At 43.5% G+C, this 14,309-nt stretch overlaps 1 protein-coding gene across 2 annotated transcripts in view; it reads left to right on the plus strand.

Annotated features, from left to right (window-relative positions):
• LOC147110285 (ATP-dependent RNA helicase with zinc finger domain-like) overlaps nt 1-14,309 on the plus strand; it is a 332,514-nt gene that overhangs the window by 76,552 nt on the left and 241,653 nt on the right. For both annotated transcript variants that reach the window (XM_086000110.1, XM_086000111.1), the window contains exons 13-16: nt 1,388-1,515; nt 2,999-3,178; nt 4,347-4,448; nt 5,619-5,797. In XM_086000110.1, the coding sequence (XP_085856236.1) occupies nt 1,388-1,515; nt 2,999-3,178; nt 4,347-4,448; nt 5,619-5,797 (589 nt within the window). The remainder of the gene's footprint in view (nt 1-1,387; nt 1,516-2,998; nt 3,179-4,346; nt 4,449-5,618; nt 5,798-14,309) is intronic.

Raw genomic sequence — 14,309 nt, forward strand, 5'->3', positions numbered from 1 at the left:
ACTCTGCTTATTTTTACCCAAAGCACTGCTCTGCTCTGGAGCCTTGACATTTCTCTCACTGCTTTTAAATTTACTCTTTCCTGAATCTCCCCCCCACCACCCACCCCCCCCCCCCCCCCCAAACCGCCTCTTCATTAGTTTAAAGCCTTGTCTACTGCCCTAGTTATTAGGTTCGCCGGGACGCCGGTCCTAACGGAACAGCTCCCTCTTTGCCCAGTACTGGTGCCAGTGCCCCATGAACTGAAACCCCTTCCTCCCACACTTTTCTCTTTGAGCCACGCATTTAAGCCTTTAATCTGTTTGTCCCTTTGCCAATTTGCACGTGGCTCAGGTAACAATCCAGAGATTATTACCTTTTGAGGTTCTGATTTTTAATTTGGATCCTAGCTCCTCAAACTCCCTCAGCAGAACCTCATTCTTAGTTCTACCTATGTCGTTGGTTCCTATGTGGACTACGACAACTGGATCCTCCCCCTCCCACTCCAAGCACTCCACCAGCCGCAAGGAGATGTCTTTAACCCTGGCACCGGGCAGGCAACATAGCCTTCGGAACTCTCCGTCGTGGCTGCTGAGCACCGTATCTATCCCCCTGACGATACCGTCCCCTACCACAACTACATTCCCTTTTACTCCCGACCACTTGAATGGCCTCCTGCACCATGGTGCCATGGTCAGCTTGCTCATCCATCCTGCAGGCTTTTCCCTCATCCACACAGGCAGCAAGAACCTCATACCTGTTGGACAAGGGCAAAGGCTGAGGCTCCTCCAGCACTGTACCTGGGGTCCCCTTACCTGCCTGAATTGCAGTCACACCCTCCTGTCCCTGACCACTAATCAGACCTGTACCACTACCTAACCTAAGGGGTGTGACTGCTTCCTTCCTCGTTGGGTTGGGACCGTACTGATCAAGAAAGTTCTCCTGAACACACTTCAGAAATTCTTCCCCCCTCTGCCCTTTACACTATTACAATCCCAGTCTATATTAGGATAGTTGAAGTCCCCCCATTATCACTACTCTATAGTTCTTGCACCTCTTTGTAATTCCCCTGCAGATTTGCTCCTCCATATCCTTCCTTCGAGTTGGTGGCCTAAAAAATACACCTAGTCGTGTAATGGCACCCCTATTATTTCTTAATTCTAACCACATAAATTCTGTCCTTGACCCCTCCAGGACATCCTCTCTCTCCAGCACCGTAACATTCTTACTTGAGCATTGAAAAATAAAATGGGAGACGGAGGTTTTTTCCTCCCCTTGCTCTTGCTTTCTGTGGAACTGGCAGATAAGGAGATAAAATTTAGGAATATTGCTGTTCTGAGCTTTCTCAGAGGTCTATTCTTTTTGTTGATGTTTTTGAATTGCTTACTGATCTCTTGGTTCTGCCAACAGGTGGAGCTTCAGTTTCAGTTGAACCGTTTGCCTCTCTGTGAGATGCACCTAGCTTTAGATAATCTTAAAGACTGCAGCCTGCTCTCCCCAGACATTGCCTCTTTTCTGACGCTTGATCTGCCAGACAGGTATAGAACGCATTTGGTATGTTTTCCAGTGGCTGCCAAATTGCTTATTTGCATCTTGTACTAAATCCTTTGGGATGGGGTGCTGGGAGGATTTGGCGGGGAGCTGGAGGGTGGGGAGTCGGGAGGGGAGGAGGAGGAGAAACCTAACTGAGGCAAGCAAAATTATAATTTTTTTAAATTCATTCACGGGATGTCGGCGCCGCCAGCAAGGCCAGCGTTTATTGGCCACCCCTAATTGCCCTCGAGAAGCTGGTGGTGAGCCGCCTGAATACACCTGAGTGGCTCGCAAGGCCATTTCAGAGGGCAGTTAAGAGTCAACCACATTGCTGTGGGTCTGGAGTCACATACAGGCCAGACCGGGTAAGGACAGCAGATTTCCTACCCTGAAGGACATAAGTGAACCAGATGGGTTTTTATGACATTCCGGTAGTTTCATGGTCACTATTATTGATACTAGCTTTTTAATTTTTATTTTATTCCAGATTTGTTTAATTGAATTTAAATTCCCCAGCAACTCATACCTGCGGATCATTAGTCCAGGCATCTGGATTACGAGTTCAGTAACATAACCACTCTGCTACCATGCCCTTAATGGTTATTGAATCAGCAACTATTAAGGCCATTTAAGAAATGGCGACACAGATACTATATCCTCAGAAAATGCCAGAAGGACCCTGCTTTAGCCATGAGAATGAACCGATATATAAACAGGAAGTACCTCCATCTCAGTCTGTTAGTTATCCTTCGCAGCAACAGTTTCTAGAGAGCCTTGTAATGATGCCTCTTTACAGCTGAGAGCTGACAATTAATCATCTTGTTCAATGAGGTATATTGGGAAAATAATAGCTCATTGTTCAATGCTCTCCTGTTCCTGTTCTTGCATCCGAGCAATTTCAGCCACTTTGGGTTGTGGTGACCTGACCTGTTGGTGATTTTTCTCTTGCCTCTTCCTCTGTCACAAAATTGTTGAAGGTCAGCTGCCTTGTGTCCTTGTGGGTAAGGTATAAACCACCTGCCTGTGGCCTCTGATGGTCACGCAAGAGCAAATCAGCTTTTTGTTTCCTGGTACAAGAGCATGTTCCGCTTGTTGGGCGGGTGGAGAAGTACTTGAATCGTATTTGCTTTGCATCTTTTCAGTTATGGATGGGTTTTGGAAGAATCGCTGAAATGATGGGGTGTGGATTGAACGACATGCTGAAACCTCAAGATGAGGCATTTATTTTTTCCTTAAGTCCCTGTGAAGCACTTTGTCATGCTTTTCTATGTTAAAGACACTACATAAATAAATGCAAGTTGTTTTGGTATGTTGTGCGAAGATTGGCATGGTGTTGAATAAAGAAATTGGTACTTGCATTTTTTTTTGTTTCTAACAAATAGACTTGTTTTCCTTCTCTCGTCGCTATAGATAAATAAGGCAATGGTGTAAATGTGAAACAAATGTACACCTAACTTTCACAATGATGGTCTCCCTTTTGCCTCACAGGGACTGGGAAAAGCAGCTGGATCCAAGGCTGAACTCCAAACAGAGGAAAGCAGCTGGTGTTATTATAGCTCCCGTGTCATTCAGTCTCCCACCGATTCTCCTGACTGGGCCGTGCGGCACCGGGAAAACTTTCACTTTGGCACAGGCAGTCAAGCAATTGGTGAAAGACTGTGACAAAAGGTAGAGTGAAGTTGATGGCTAGACCGGTGAATAATTGTAAAATTCTCCAGCCGTTGCTGCACAAACGGGCATATGTTGAAGTGTTTTCAGATTGTGCCAGTCTACTTGATGAATGGATAAGGGAGATACTTGCTAGGTTTTTTTTGCCTTGCAACCCAATTTTCTCTCCAGTTTTCTCTCCTTGCCCATTTCAGATGGTGACTCATGCTGGCATATGGGAAGTGGCTGTTTTATGGAATCTCACCCCAAGTATCTGCCTCAAATCTGTGAGACGACACACTGAGTGTTGATAGGCTATTTGGCTGCGCTGGAGTTGATTGCAGCTGATGCACTTCTAGCAGGGATCAGCACGTAGTCATGGCGCGTGGGAATCCTGGCTCTGTGTGTGGTTTCTCCTTCCCCCTTCCTCCCTGTCCATGAGGGGGTTAAAGCCAGTTGTGGCCTTGCTAACAGTCCAACTGAGACCAGGTAACAACAGAGACCAAGATCTGTATCACTCATTGCCACATCATATGATACAGTTACTGACAACCACAAGGAGCTGAACCTTCCTGGCAAAGAGGGGTCCTTTGATATCCAGGCTCAGTTCCTGTGTGGGGTGGAGGGCGAGAGGAGAGGGAGACGGATGAACATAAAGTCTACTGTAATCATCTTCTTCTTCTTAGGCAGTCCCTTGGAACCGAGGATGACTTGCTTCCACATTAAAAATGAGTTCGCAGGTGACTGATGAGTCCAATGCAGGACCTACAGTCCCTGTCACAGGTGGGGCACACGGTGGTTGAAGGGGCGGGTGGGTGTGCGCTCCTTGCGCTGCCTGCGCTTCGCTTCCACTTGCTCCCGGTGAAGAGACTCGAGGTGTTCGGCGCCTTCCCGGATGCTTCTCCTCCACTTTGTGCGGTCTTGGGCCAGGGATTCCCAGGTGTCGGTGGGGATGTTAGTTTTTCAAGGAGGCTTTGAGGGTGTCCTTGAAGCGTTTCCTCTGCCCACCTGGGGCTCTTTTGCCGTGCTGGAGCTCCGGGTAGAGCGCTTGTTTTGGGAGTCTCTTATCGGACATGCGGACAATGTGGCTCGATCATCGGAGCTGATCGAGCTGTAATAAATCTAAAGGTACAATGTGTCGCATCTTCCTTTTACAAATGACTCACATTTGTGTTTCTTCCTGCGTCAGGATTCTGTTCTGTACACATTCAGATACTGCAGCAGACAATTTCATCAAGGACTACCTCTCTCCTATTTTTGAAAACGATGCCAGTGATATTAGACTTCTCAGGTGAGAACACAATCCACTAAGACATCAGTAACACGCTGCCAGTTCCTGGTCCTCACAAAAGTCCCCACACGTTTAACCTCTCCCATCCAGTAATTAACAGATTTGTGATCTGCAATTGGCAATCATTGCTGGCCTCCTGTGAGCAGGGGAAAGAGGAAAACTTTGTTGTGTCTTCATAAAAGAAACCAAATTGCCACTTCTAAGATGATTAAGTGTGGGTGGATGGATGAAATCATAAACATTTTGGCACAGAAGGAGACCATTTGACACATTGTAGTGCTCTCCCACAGGAGCCATTGACTCGAATCCCATTTCCCTGCTCTTCCCCTGAACCTTCAAAATTTTTCGTTGTGTTTATCTATTTACCTCTTAGTTGTAAAGTCACGGTAAATCCTGCGATTTCTTACTTGCATATCACTACTGGTCCTGCCGGGGTGAGCTTCAACCATTAATATTGCACTTAATGGCCAAATGTGCTGATCCATTATGTCAGGGATGTAGAAGGGAATGATAGCAAAATGCTGCAGATGCTGGAAATTCGAAATAACAACAGAAAACGCTGGTAAAACTCAGCAGGCCAGGCAACATCCGTGGAGAGAGAATTAGAGTCAACGTTTCAGGTCGAAACCCTTCGTCAGGACTCCAGGTTTCTTGCTTGTTTCCAGTTCTGACGAAAGGTCTTCGACCTGAAACGTTAACTCTATTTCTCTCTCCACGGATGCTGCCTGGCCTGCTGAGTTTTTGCAGCGTCTTCTGTTGTATGTAGAAGGGAATGTTCACATTAAGCACAGATTGTGCCCCTTTTTCTAAAGGTGGTAATGGATTAGTGTGTCATGTTAGTGTCACCTTGGTGCAGAATGGATGGGGTCAGATTTTGCTTACATTTGATTGCATTCCCTGTAGCTAACTCAACCATTAATTCAAACATATTTGGGCTGTCTTGGAGAGTCTTACAGCACAGAAGAAGGACATTCGGCCCATTGCGCCTGTGCCGGTTCTTTGAAAGAGCTAACCAGTTAATCCCACTCCCCTGCTCTTTCCCCTTAGCTCTGCAATTTTTTTCCCTTCGAAGTATTGTACAAATAAAACCTCTCCTCATCTCCCCTCTGGCTCTTTTGCCAATTAGCATAAATCTGTGACCTGTGGTTAAAACTCAAACTTCTTTTCTAGAATCTATCACAAGAACAAGTGTGTGAAAACCGTGCATCCCACAGTACAGCGCTACTGTCTAATTGCTCGGAACCAGTCTTCGTTCTTGTTGCCAAGGAAAGAGGACGTACTCAGGTGCCAGGTGGTTGTGACAACTGTGAGTTCATCAAAATACCTCTGTTGTGCTGACCTGCAACATGGTACGTTCACCCCGTGCTCGAACTTTCAGTATTTGTCTGCACTGCCCACTAATACATTTTTGATGCATTTGTTTCTCTGCCACTAGAGGTCCTTCTAACACTGCTTTAAAATATTAGTGATAAACTGGTCAAGCTGTACAGATCAGGCAGAGAGGCTGCTCCCTGGGAACCAGGAAATGTTGTTCACTTTCCCACAAGTAAGAGTGGTCCAGCAACTCGAGTGAGATCGAAAGCCATTCCCACATGTGCAAATACGGACTTGCAGTACTTTTCCACCCATGACTTCATAACATGAGAACATAACATAAGAAATAGGAGCAGGAGTCGGCCATTTGGCCCTTCAAGCCTGCTCCGCCATTCAATAAGATCATGGCTGATCATCTTTCTCATCTCCACTTTCCTGCCTGATCCCCGTATCCCTTGATTCCCTTAATATTCAAAAATCTATCGATCTCTGTCTTGAATATACTCAACGACTGAGCCTCCACAGCCCTCTGGGGTAGAGAATTCCAAAGATTCACCACCCTCTGAGTGAAGACATTCCTCATCTCAGTCCTAAATGGCCGACTCCTTATTCTGAGACTATGACCCCAGTTCTAGACTCCTCCAGCCAGGGGAACATCCTCCCTGCATCTACCCTGTCAAGCCCTGTAAGAATTTTGTATGTTTCAATGAGATCACCTCTCATTCTTCTAAACTGTAGAGAATATAGGCCCAGTCTACTCAATCTGTCCTCATAGGACAATCCCCCCATCCCAGGAATCAGTCTGGTGAACCTTCGTTGCACTCCCTCTGTGGCAAGTCGATCCTTTGGTAAGGAGACCAAAACTGTCCACAATACTCCAGGTGTGGTCTCACCAGGGCCCTATATAATTGCAGTAAGACGTCTTTACTCTTATAGTCAAATCCTCTTGTAATAAAGGCCAACAAACCATTTGCTTTCCTAATTGCTTGCTATACCTGCATGTTAACTTTCAGTGATTTGTGTACAAGGACAGCCAGGTCCTTCTGAACACCAACATTTCCCACACACACTCCATTTAAAAAATACTCTGCTTTACTATTTTTCCTACCAAAGTGGATAATTTCACATTTCTCCACATTATATTCCATTTGCCATGTTCTTGCCCACTCATATTTAGTCTGTCTATATCCCCTTGAAGCCTCCTTGCATCCTCCTCACAACTTACATTCCCACCCAGCTTTGTATCATCAGCAAACTTGGATATATTACACTCGGTCCCCTCATCCAAATCATTGATATAGATTGTGAATAGCTGAGGCCCAAGCACTGATCCTTGTGGTACCCCACTAGTTACAGCCTGCCAACCTAAAAATGGCCCGTTTATTCCTACTCTCTGTTTTCTGTCCGTTAACCAATCCTCAATCCATGCTAGTATATTACCCCCAACCCCATGAACCCCAATTTTGTTTAATAACCTCATGTGTGGCACCTTATCGAATGCCTTCTGAAAATCCAAATACACCACATCCACTGGTTCCCCTTTATCAATTTTGCTAGTTGCAACCTCAAAAAACTCTTAACAGATTCATCAAACATGATTTCCCTTTCATAAATCCGTGCTGACTCGGCCAAATCCTATTATTATTTTCTAAGTGCCCTGTTACCACATCCTTAAGAATAGATTCTAGCATTTTCCCTACTACTGATGTCCGGCTAACTGGTCTGTAGTTCCCCGTTTTCTCTCTCCCTCCTTTCTTAAATAGTGGGGTTACATTTTCTACCTTGCAATCCACGGGGACCGTTGTAGAATCTATAGAATTTTGGAAGTTGACAACCAATGCATCCACTCTCTATAGCCACCTCTTTCAAAACCCTAGGACGTAGGCCATCAGGTCCAGGGGATTTATCGGCTTTCAGTCCCATTAATTTCTCCAGAACTCTTTTTTTACTAATTTCTTTCAGTTCCTCATTCTCGCTAGACCCTTGGTTCTCCACTGTTTCTAGGAAGTTTCTTGCGTCGTCTTCCGTGAAGACAGACACACGGTATTTGTTTAATTTCTGTGCCATTTCCTTATTCCCCCATTATAATTTCTCCTGTCTCAGCCTGTAAGAGACCCACATTTACTTTCGCTAATCTTTTGCTTTTTACATACCTATAGAAGCTTTTACAGTCTGTTTTTATGTCTCTCGCTAGTTTACTCTCATATTTTAGTGGCATATATCGCACATGTATTTTCAGTAAATAATAAAAAGTTAGAAGCACTTGGGGCTGTTCACCTGCTTCCTGATCTTGCAGTGGTTTGAGTAATGAAATTGTAACAAAAGCAGTATTTCATGGAAGCTCATGAAAATGTTCCAGTGGAAATGATGAGCATGATTAGGATTAAAGCAGTGGTTTGCATTTTGTAATTTTATACTTGCACACATTACAGTTTGCAACATTTGTACATTACAGTATGTGCTCTGCAGCGGGAAACCATGACAGAAGGAATATTAACAGCATCCAGAGACTGCATTGCCTACTCTTGCTGATCTGTTGATGTGGTGCTGCAGATAAATGGCTAGCTGATGTGAAAGAAACACGGATCTGCTAATGCTCCGTGGTATTGGAGCAGCAGGAGTGGTTCTCGCATGCATGGTTTCCTCACTCGATCAAATGCCAATCTTAGCTGGGTGCTCTGGGGAAGATGAAGGAGGGCATGGAGCTTCCCAGTAGAAAGAGTGGGAGAAAACAAAATAAGTGGCTGGTTACAGACTGGTTTTCCACAGATGTCTGACACCAACTTGCTTGTTATTCCAGCTGAGAATAACATGGTACAAAAGGAATCGGAAGTGTGCAGAAACTGTTCGAAGGCTGTTTTTTGTTCTCAAGATGACCCTGATTCAAGATTAGAATTCAATCAGGTCAAAATGTTCCAAATATTCACAAATTATCCTTTTGCTTCAATCTAAATCCAAACCTTGCATCCACTACCAGCTGTTATTCTTGTTGCAGCCTGTTTCTGCAGCAAACAAATGTTGAATCCTCAAAATATAAAATGTACATTTGTTACGCTGATGGCAAATGTGATTTGCCTCGAAACAAGATTTGGAGAGAAGTGAATTATTTTAGTGTTCCCTTCCCCAGAATCTTAGGATAAGCTTGAAAGCAACACTGAAGGGACTGTGTTTGCAATGGTGAGGTCAATAAGTTATGTTAATAAACCCATCCAAGCATTCAGAAGCTGCATAGATGAATGTGGTTTTCAAGGTTACCTGCAACAAGAATGATTTGTAATACAGATTTGTGTTTTGCATCTCAGTGAGTTGCTGTACAGAATGTAGTTGCTGTATCTGAAGAATGTTCACAGGAAGCTGAAGCATAGGATTACATAGAATATACGGCACAGAAACCTGCCATTCGGCCCAAACAGTCCATGCCGGCGTTTATGCTCCACTCGAGCCTCCTCCCCTCTTCCCTCATCTAAACCTATCAGCATAACCCTCTATTCCCTTCTCCCTCGTAGGCTTATCTAGCCTCCCCTTAAATGCATCTATACTATTTGCCTCAACCACCCCCTGTGGTAGCGAGTTCCACATTCTCACCACTCTCTGGGTAAAGAAGTTTCTTCTGAATTCCCTATTTGATTTCTTGGTGACTATCTTATATTGATGGCCTCTAGTTATGCTCTTCCCCACAAGTGGAAACACATTCTCTGTGTCGACTCTTATCAAAACCTTTCATAATTTTAAAGACCTCTATTAGGTCACCCCTCAGCTGCCTTTTTTCAAGCGATGATCCTGATATGTATACCCTTGCATTTCTGGTATCATCCTTGTAAATCTTCTCTGCACCCTCTCCAGTGCCTCTTTCTCCTTTTTATGATATGGTGACCAGAATTATACGCAGTGCTCCAAGTGTGGTCTAACCAAGGTTTGATACGCGTTTAGCATAAGTTCTCTTCTTTTCAATTCTATCCCTCTAGAAATAAACCCTGGTGCTTGGTTTGCTTTGTTTATGGCCTTGTTAATCTGTGTTGCTACTTTTGGTGATTTGTGTATTTGTACTCCCAGATTCCTTTGCTCCTCTACCCCACCCAGACTCTTGCCCTCCAAGTAATAAGTGACCTCCCTATTCATCCTACCAAAATGTAATACCTCACATTTATCTGTGTTGAAATTCATTTGCCAATTGTATGCCCATTCTGCAAATGTATTCATGTCCTCCTGTTATTTGTTGCACTCCTCCTCAGTATTGACTATCTCCCCCCCCTCCCAATTTGGTGTCATTTGCAAATTTGAAATTGTTTTTGATTCCAAAGTCTAAATCGTTAATATAAATTGTGAACAACAGTGGTCCCAGCACTGATCCTTGTGGAACACCACCTTCTGCCACAATGAATACTTACCTTTTACCCCTACTCTCTGCTTTCTGTCTTAAAGCCAGCTAGCTATCCAATCTGCTACTTTTCCCATGACTCCCCATTCTCTGACCTTATTAGTCTATTATGGGGTACCTTATCGAAGGCCTTTTGAAAATCTAGATAAATTACATCTACTGCATTACCCTTGTCTACTTTATCTGTTACCTCTTCAAAAAATTCAATGAGGTTGGTCAAGTAAGACTTTCCCTTTTGAAATCCATGCTGACTGTTCATTATTATATTTTTGGCTTCTAAATGTTAATCTATTTTCTCCTTTAGTAGGGATTCCATTATTTTTTCCTACCACCGATGGTCTGGTCTATAGTTACCTGGACAAGTTCCATCTCCCTTCGTAAATATAGATTATTATGTTAGCTATCCACCAGTCCTCTGGTACTTCACCTTTTTTAACGAATTATTAAATATGTGTAGTAATGCCTCTGCTGTCTCTTCCCTAGATTCTTTTAAAATGTGCAGATGTAATCCGTCCGGACCAGGTTTTTTTTCCCCTGAGTTTCATTAGTTTATTTAATATATCCCCTTTTTATTTTAAATGCATTTATTTCGTTATTAATCTCATGATCCAATGTCATGTCTGACATGAATCTTGTCATTCATGTGGAAAGACTTATGAAATAATACTGTGCAGCCTGCTGGTGGCACTGTCCAGGGAGAGTATAAATACTCGGGTATGGGCCCAGCTTGCTCAGGACATTCTTTAACAGGAACTAGTGAAGGACACAACTAGATCTCCATGTTGAAAACCAGTTGATTCAAGCCTTAATAATCAGACCAAGTGCCGAGTAGTTTTCTTACGTCAGTGTCCACCTGTTCTATCTCCCGGGTAAATACTGAAGCAAAGTAATTATTTAATATTTCTGCCCTCTCTTTATTGTTGCCTGTGGTATTATCCTGTCCGTGGCCCTATTCCCATCCCGACCGACCTTTTTTAATTTATGTGCCTATAAAATATTTTACTATTTTGTTTTATGTTCCTTGATAATTTAATTTCTTAATTCTTCTTTGCCTTGCTAATTTTTTTTGACTTCTCTCCTTATCGCTTCATATTCTCCCTTATTATGCTTTCCCCTGCTGTCCATGTACTTAATGTTTGCCTCTTTCCTTAAGCTCAATTTTTCCCTTATGGCTTTATTCATCCATAGTGTCCCATTAATGCTAATTTAGTTTTTTTTTAGTGGAATATATTTTTCCTGGACTCTATGAACACCTCCACCTCCCTTCCACTATTGGGTGGTCTGTAGACTACCTCTATTAGTGTGATTGATCCTTTATTGTCTTTTATCTCTAGCCACATGGATTCTATTTGTCTTGCTGACAGCTGCATCACTTTTTTCCACTGCCATTCTATTAATCCCTGATAAGCACAGCTACTCCACCTCTCTTTCCTTCTCTATCTTTTCTAAATATGTTATACCCTGCAATGTTTAGTTCCCAGTCCTGATTTTTCTGTAGCAATGTGTCAATAATCCCGATTATGTCTGGTTCCTCGCAACGCATGATTGCCTCCAGCTCTCCTGTTTTATTACGGACACTGTGTGCATTTCTGTACAGACAGTTTAACACATTTTTAATATCCGTTCTTGTCACTTTTATTTTTATCGATCTTTTAACTCTCATGTTCTATTACTCTATTTATTCTCTGGCCATCAATGTCCTCCCTTAGTTTACTCTTTCCTATGTTCTCTTGTCCTGTTTTGTTTATATTTAGGCTGGTTTCATTTCTTGTAGATCCCCCCCCCCCCCCCATCTTATTAGTTTAAAGCCTTTGTCACTTTCCTATTTACCCTTTCTGCTAGAACCCAGGCCCCATCCTGGTTCAAGTGGAGCCTGTCCCATCGGTACAGCTCCTTCCTGTCCCACTACTGGTGCCAGTGTTCCATGAAAAGCAGTAATCCCTTTGAATGTTTAAAATGAATTAGGTGTGATAAAGAGGAAAGGACTTTCATTTATGTAGCACCTTATCACTTCCTCAAGACATCCCAAAGAACTTCACAGCCAGTGAATTATTTTGAAGTGTATTCAGTGTTGAAATGTAGGCAAAAGTGTCAGTCAATTTGCACACAGTAAGGTCCTACAAACCTCAGTGAGATAAATGACCAGCTAATCTGTGTTGGTTGAGGGGCAGATGTTGGTCAGGACACGAAGAATTTCATGCATTTGTTTGAATAGTTTACGTCCACCTGAATAGGCAGAGGAAGGCCTCCTCTGAAGGACTGCACCTCAAACAACTCCTTCACTACAGCACTGAGGTGTTAGTTTCGATCACATGCTTAAGTTCTTGGAGTTGGGCTTGAACCCATGAACTCTGACTCGAGTGGGAGTGCTACCATTGGGCCAAATTGACACTGAAAAGAAAACATGTGGAGAAGGGCAGTGAAGATGAAAAAAAGATTTAGCTAATTGAGTGACAGAGTTGCTAACAAAACTTTCTGTTCCTGTGAGGGGGAAATATGGGGGAGGGGAAGAGAACATGACCTAATGTTTTAAATAATGAAGCAAGTTGATATTTTGAGAAGAATTTTATACAAAACTAGATTTCAAGAACTTAAAGGGTGAGATTGTAAGTTAAACTTAAGGAATAACTTAGAGTTGTTGGCTTATAAATTAGACTGCAAAGTAATGGAAATGTAATGCATCTCAGCCAGTATCTGAAAGAGAAGAAGATCGGTTAATGTTTCAGGTGTGGCTCTTCATCAGCACCAATGAAAGGTTCATGTTTCGGGTGGAGCCATTCTTTCTCCTCTACATTTACAGCATTCTCAGGGGAGATCTGACGTTAGCGAGTTTGTTGGCAGATGGATGGATGCCAGGATTAAACTAGGCAACTTGTTTGTGCTGTGCTAATGAAATGATAAATATGAATCGTCACAGGATATTTTGTGCTTTAAGTGGATTTCAAGAGACATCGGAAGCTTGTAGAATGTTTGAAAATGAGAGAATAAAAAGCTAAACCTTGATGTTTCATTGATCTTATAAGCAACACCTTAAAAAGAAATTACCGTGGCAAGCTGTTAAACAGCAGCAAAAAGCAGGGCTGCTAAAGTAGGTGAAATAGATTGCAGATTAATAAACCCTTAAGCTGTTCTCTTGGTAAGTCTAATTACAGGCAGTCAATGTCAAGCTTTACCTTTTCATTCTATTGACTTTACCTTTTTATTAATTGCTCCATTTTCAAACCTTCTATATCCGGAGTTGTATAATAATAACAACAACTACTTGTATTTATATAGCACCTTTAACGTCGTAAAACATCTTGCCAAGGCGCTGCACAGGAGTATTTTAAGACAAAAAAATTGACACCAAGCCACATAAGGATAAATTAGGGCAGGTGACCAAAAGCTTAGTCAAAGAGGTAGGTTTTAAGGAGCATCTTAAAGGAGGAAAGAGAGGTGGCGAGGCGGAGCGGTTTAGGCAGGGAATTCCAGAGCTTAGGACCTAGGCAACAGAAGGCACGGCCACCAAAGGTTCGGTGATTATAATCAGGGATGCTCAAGAGGGCAGAATTAGAGGAGCGCAGATATTTCCGGGGGGGGGCGGGGGGCGCGTGTGGGGGGTTGGTTGTGGGACTGAAGGAGATTACAGAGATAGGGAGGGGCGAGGCCATGGTGGTATTTGAAAACAGGGATGAGAAATTTGAAATCAAGGCGCTGCTTAACCGGGAGCCAATGTAGGTCAGCGAGCACAGGGAAGGTGGGCGAATGGGACTTGGTGTGAGTTAGGACACGGGCAGCCGAGTTTTGGGTGACCTCAAATTTACGTAGGGTGGAATGTGGGAGACCGGCCAGGAGTGTGTTGGAATAGTCAAATCTAAAGGTAACAAAGGCATGGATGAGGGTTTCAGCAGCGGATGAGCTGAGGCAGGGGCGGAGACGGGCGATGTTACGGAGGTGGAAATAGGTGGTCTTTGTTATGCTGCGGATATGTGGTCGGAAGCTTATTTCAGCGTCAAATATGACACCAAGGTTGCGAACAGTCTGGTTCAGCCTCAGACAAATGTTAGGGAGAGGGATGGAGTCAGTGGCTGGGGAACGGAGTTTGTGGCAGGGACTGAAAACAAAGGCTTCGGTCGTCCCAATATTTAATTGGAGAAAATTTCTGCTCATCCAGCACTGGATGTCGGACA

This window comes from Somniosus microcephalus, chromosome 11 (assembly GCF_052327205.1).
Source record: "Somniosus microcephalus isolate GS21.2 chromosome 11, FLI_Smic_1.0, whole genome shotgun sequence".
Lineage (NCBI taxonomy): Eukaryota > Metazoa > Chordata > Chondrichthyes > Squaliformes > Somniosidae > Somniosus > Somniosus microcephalus.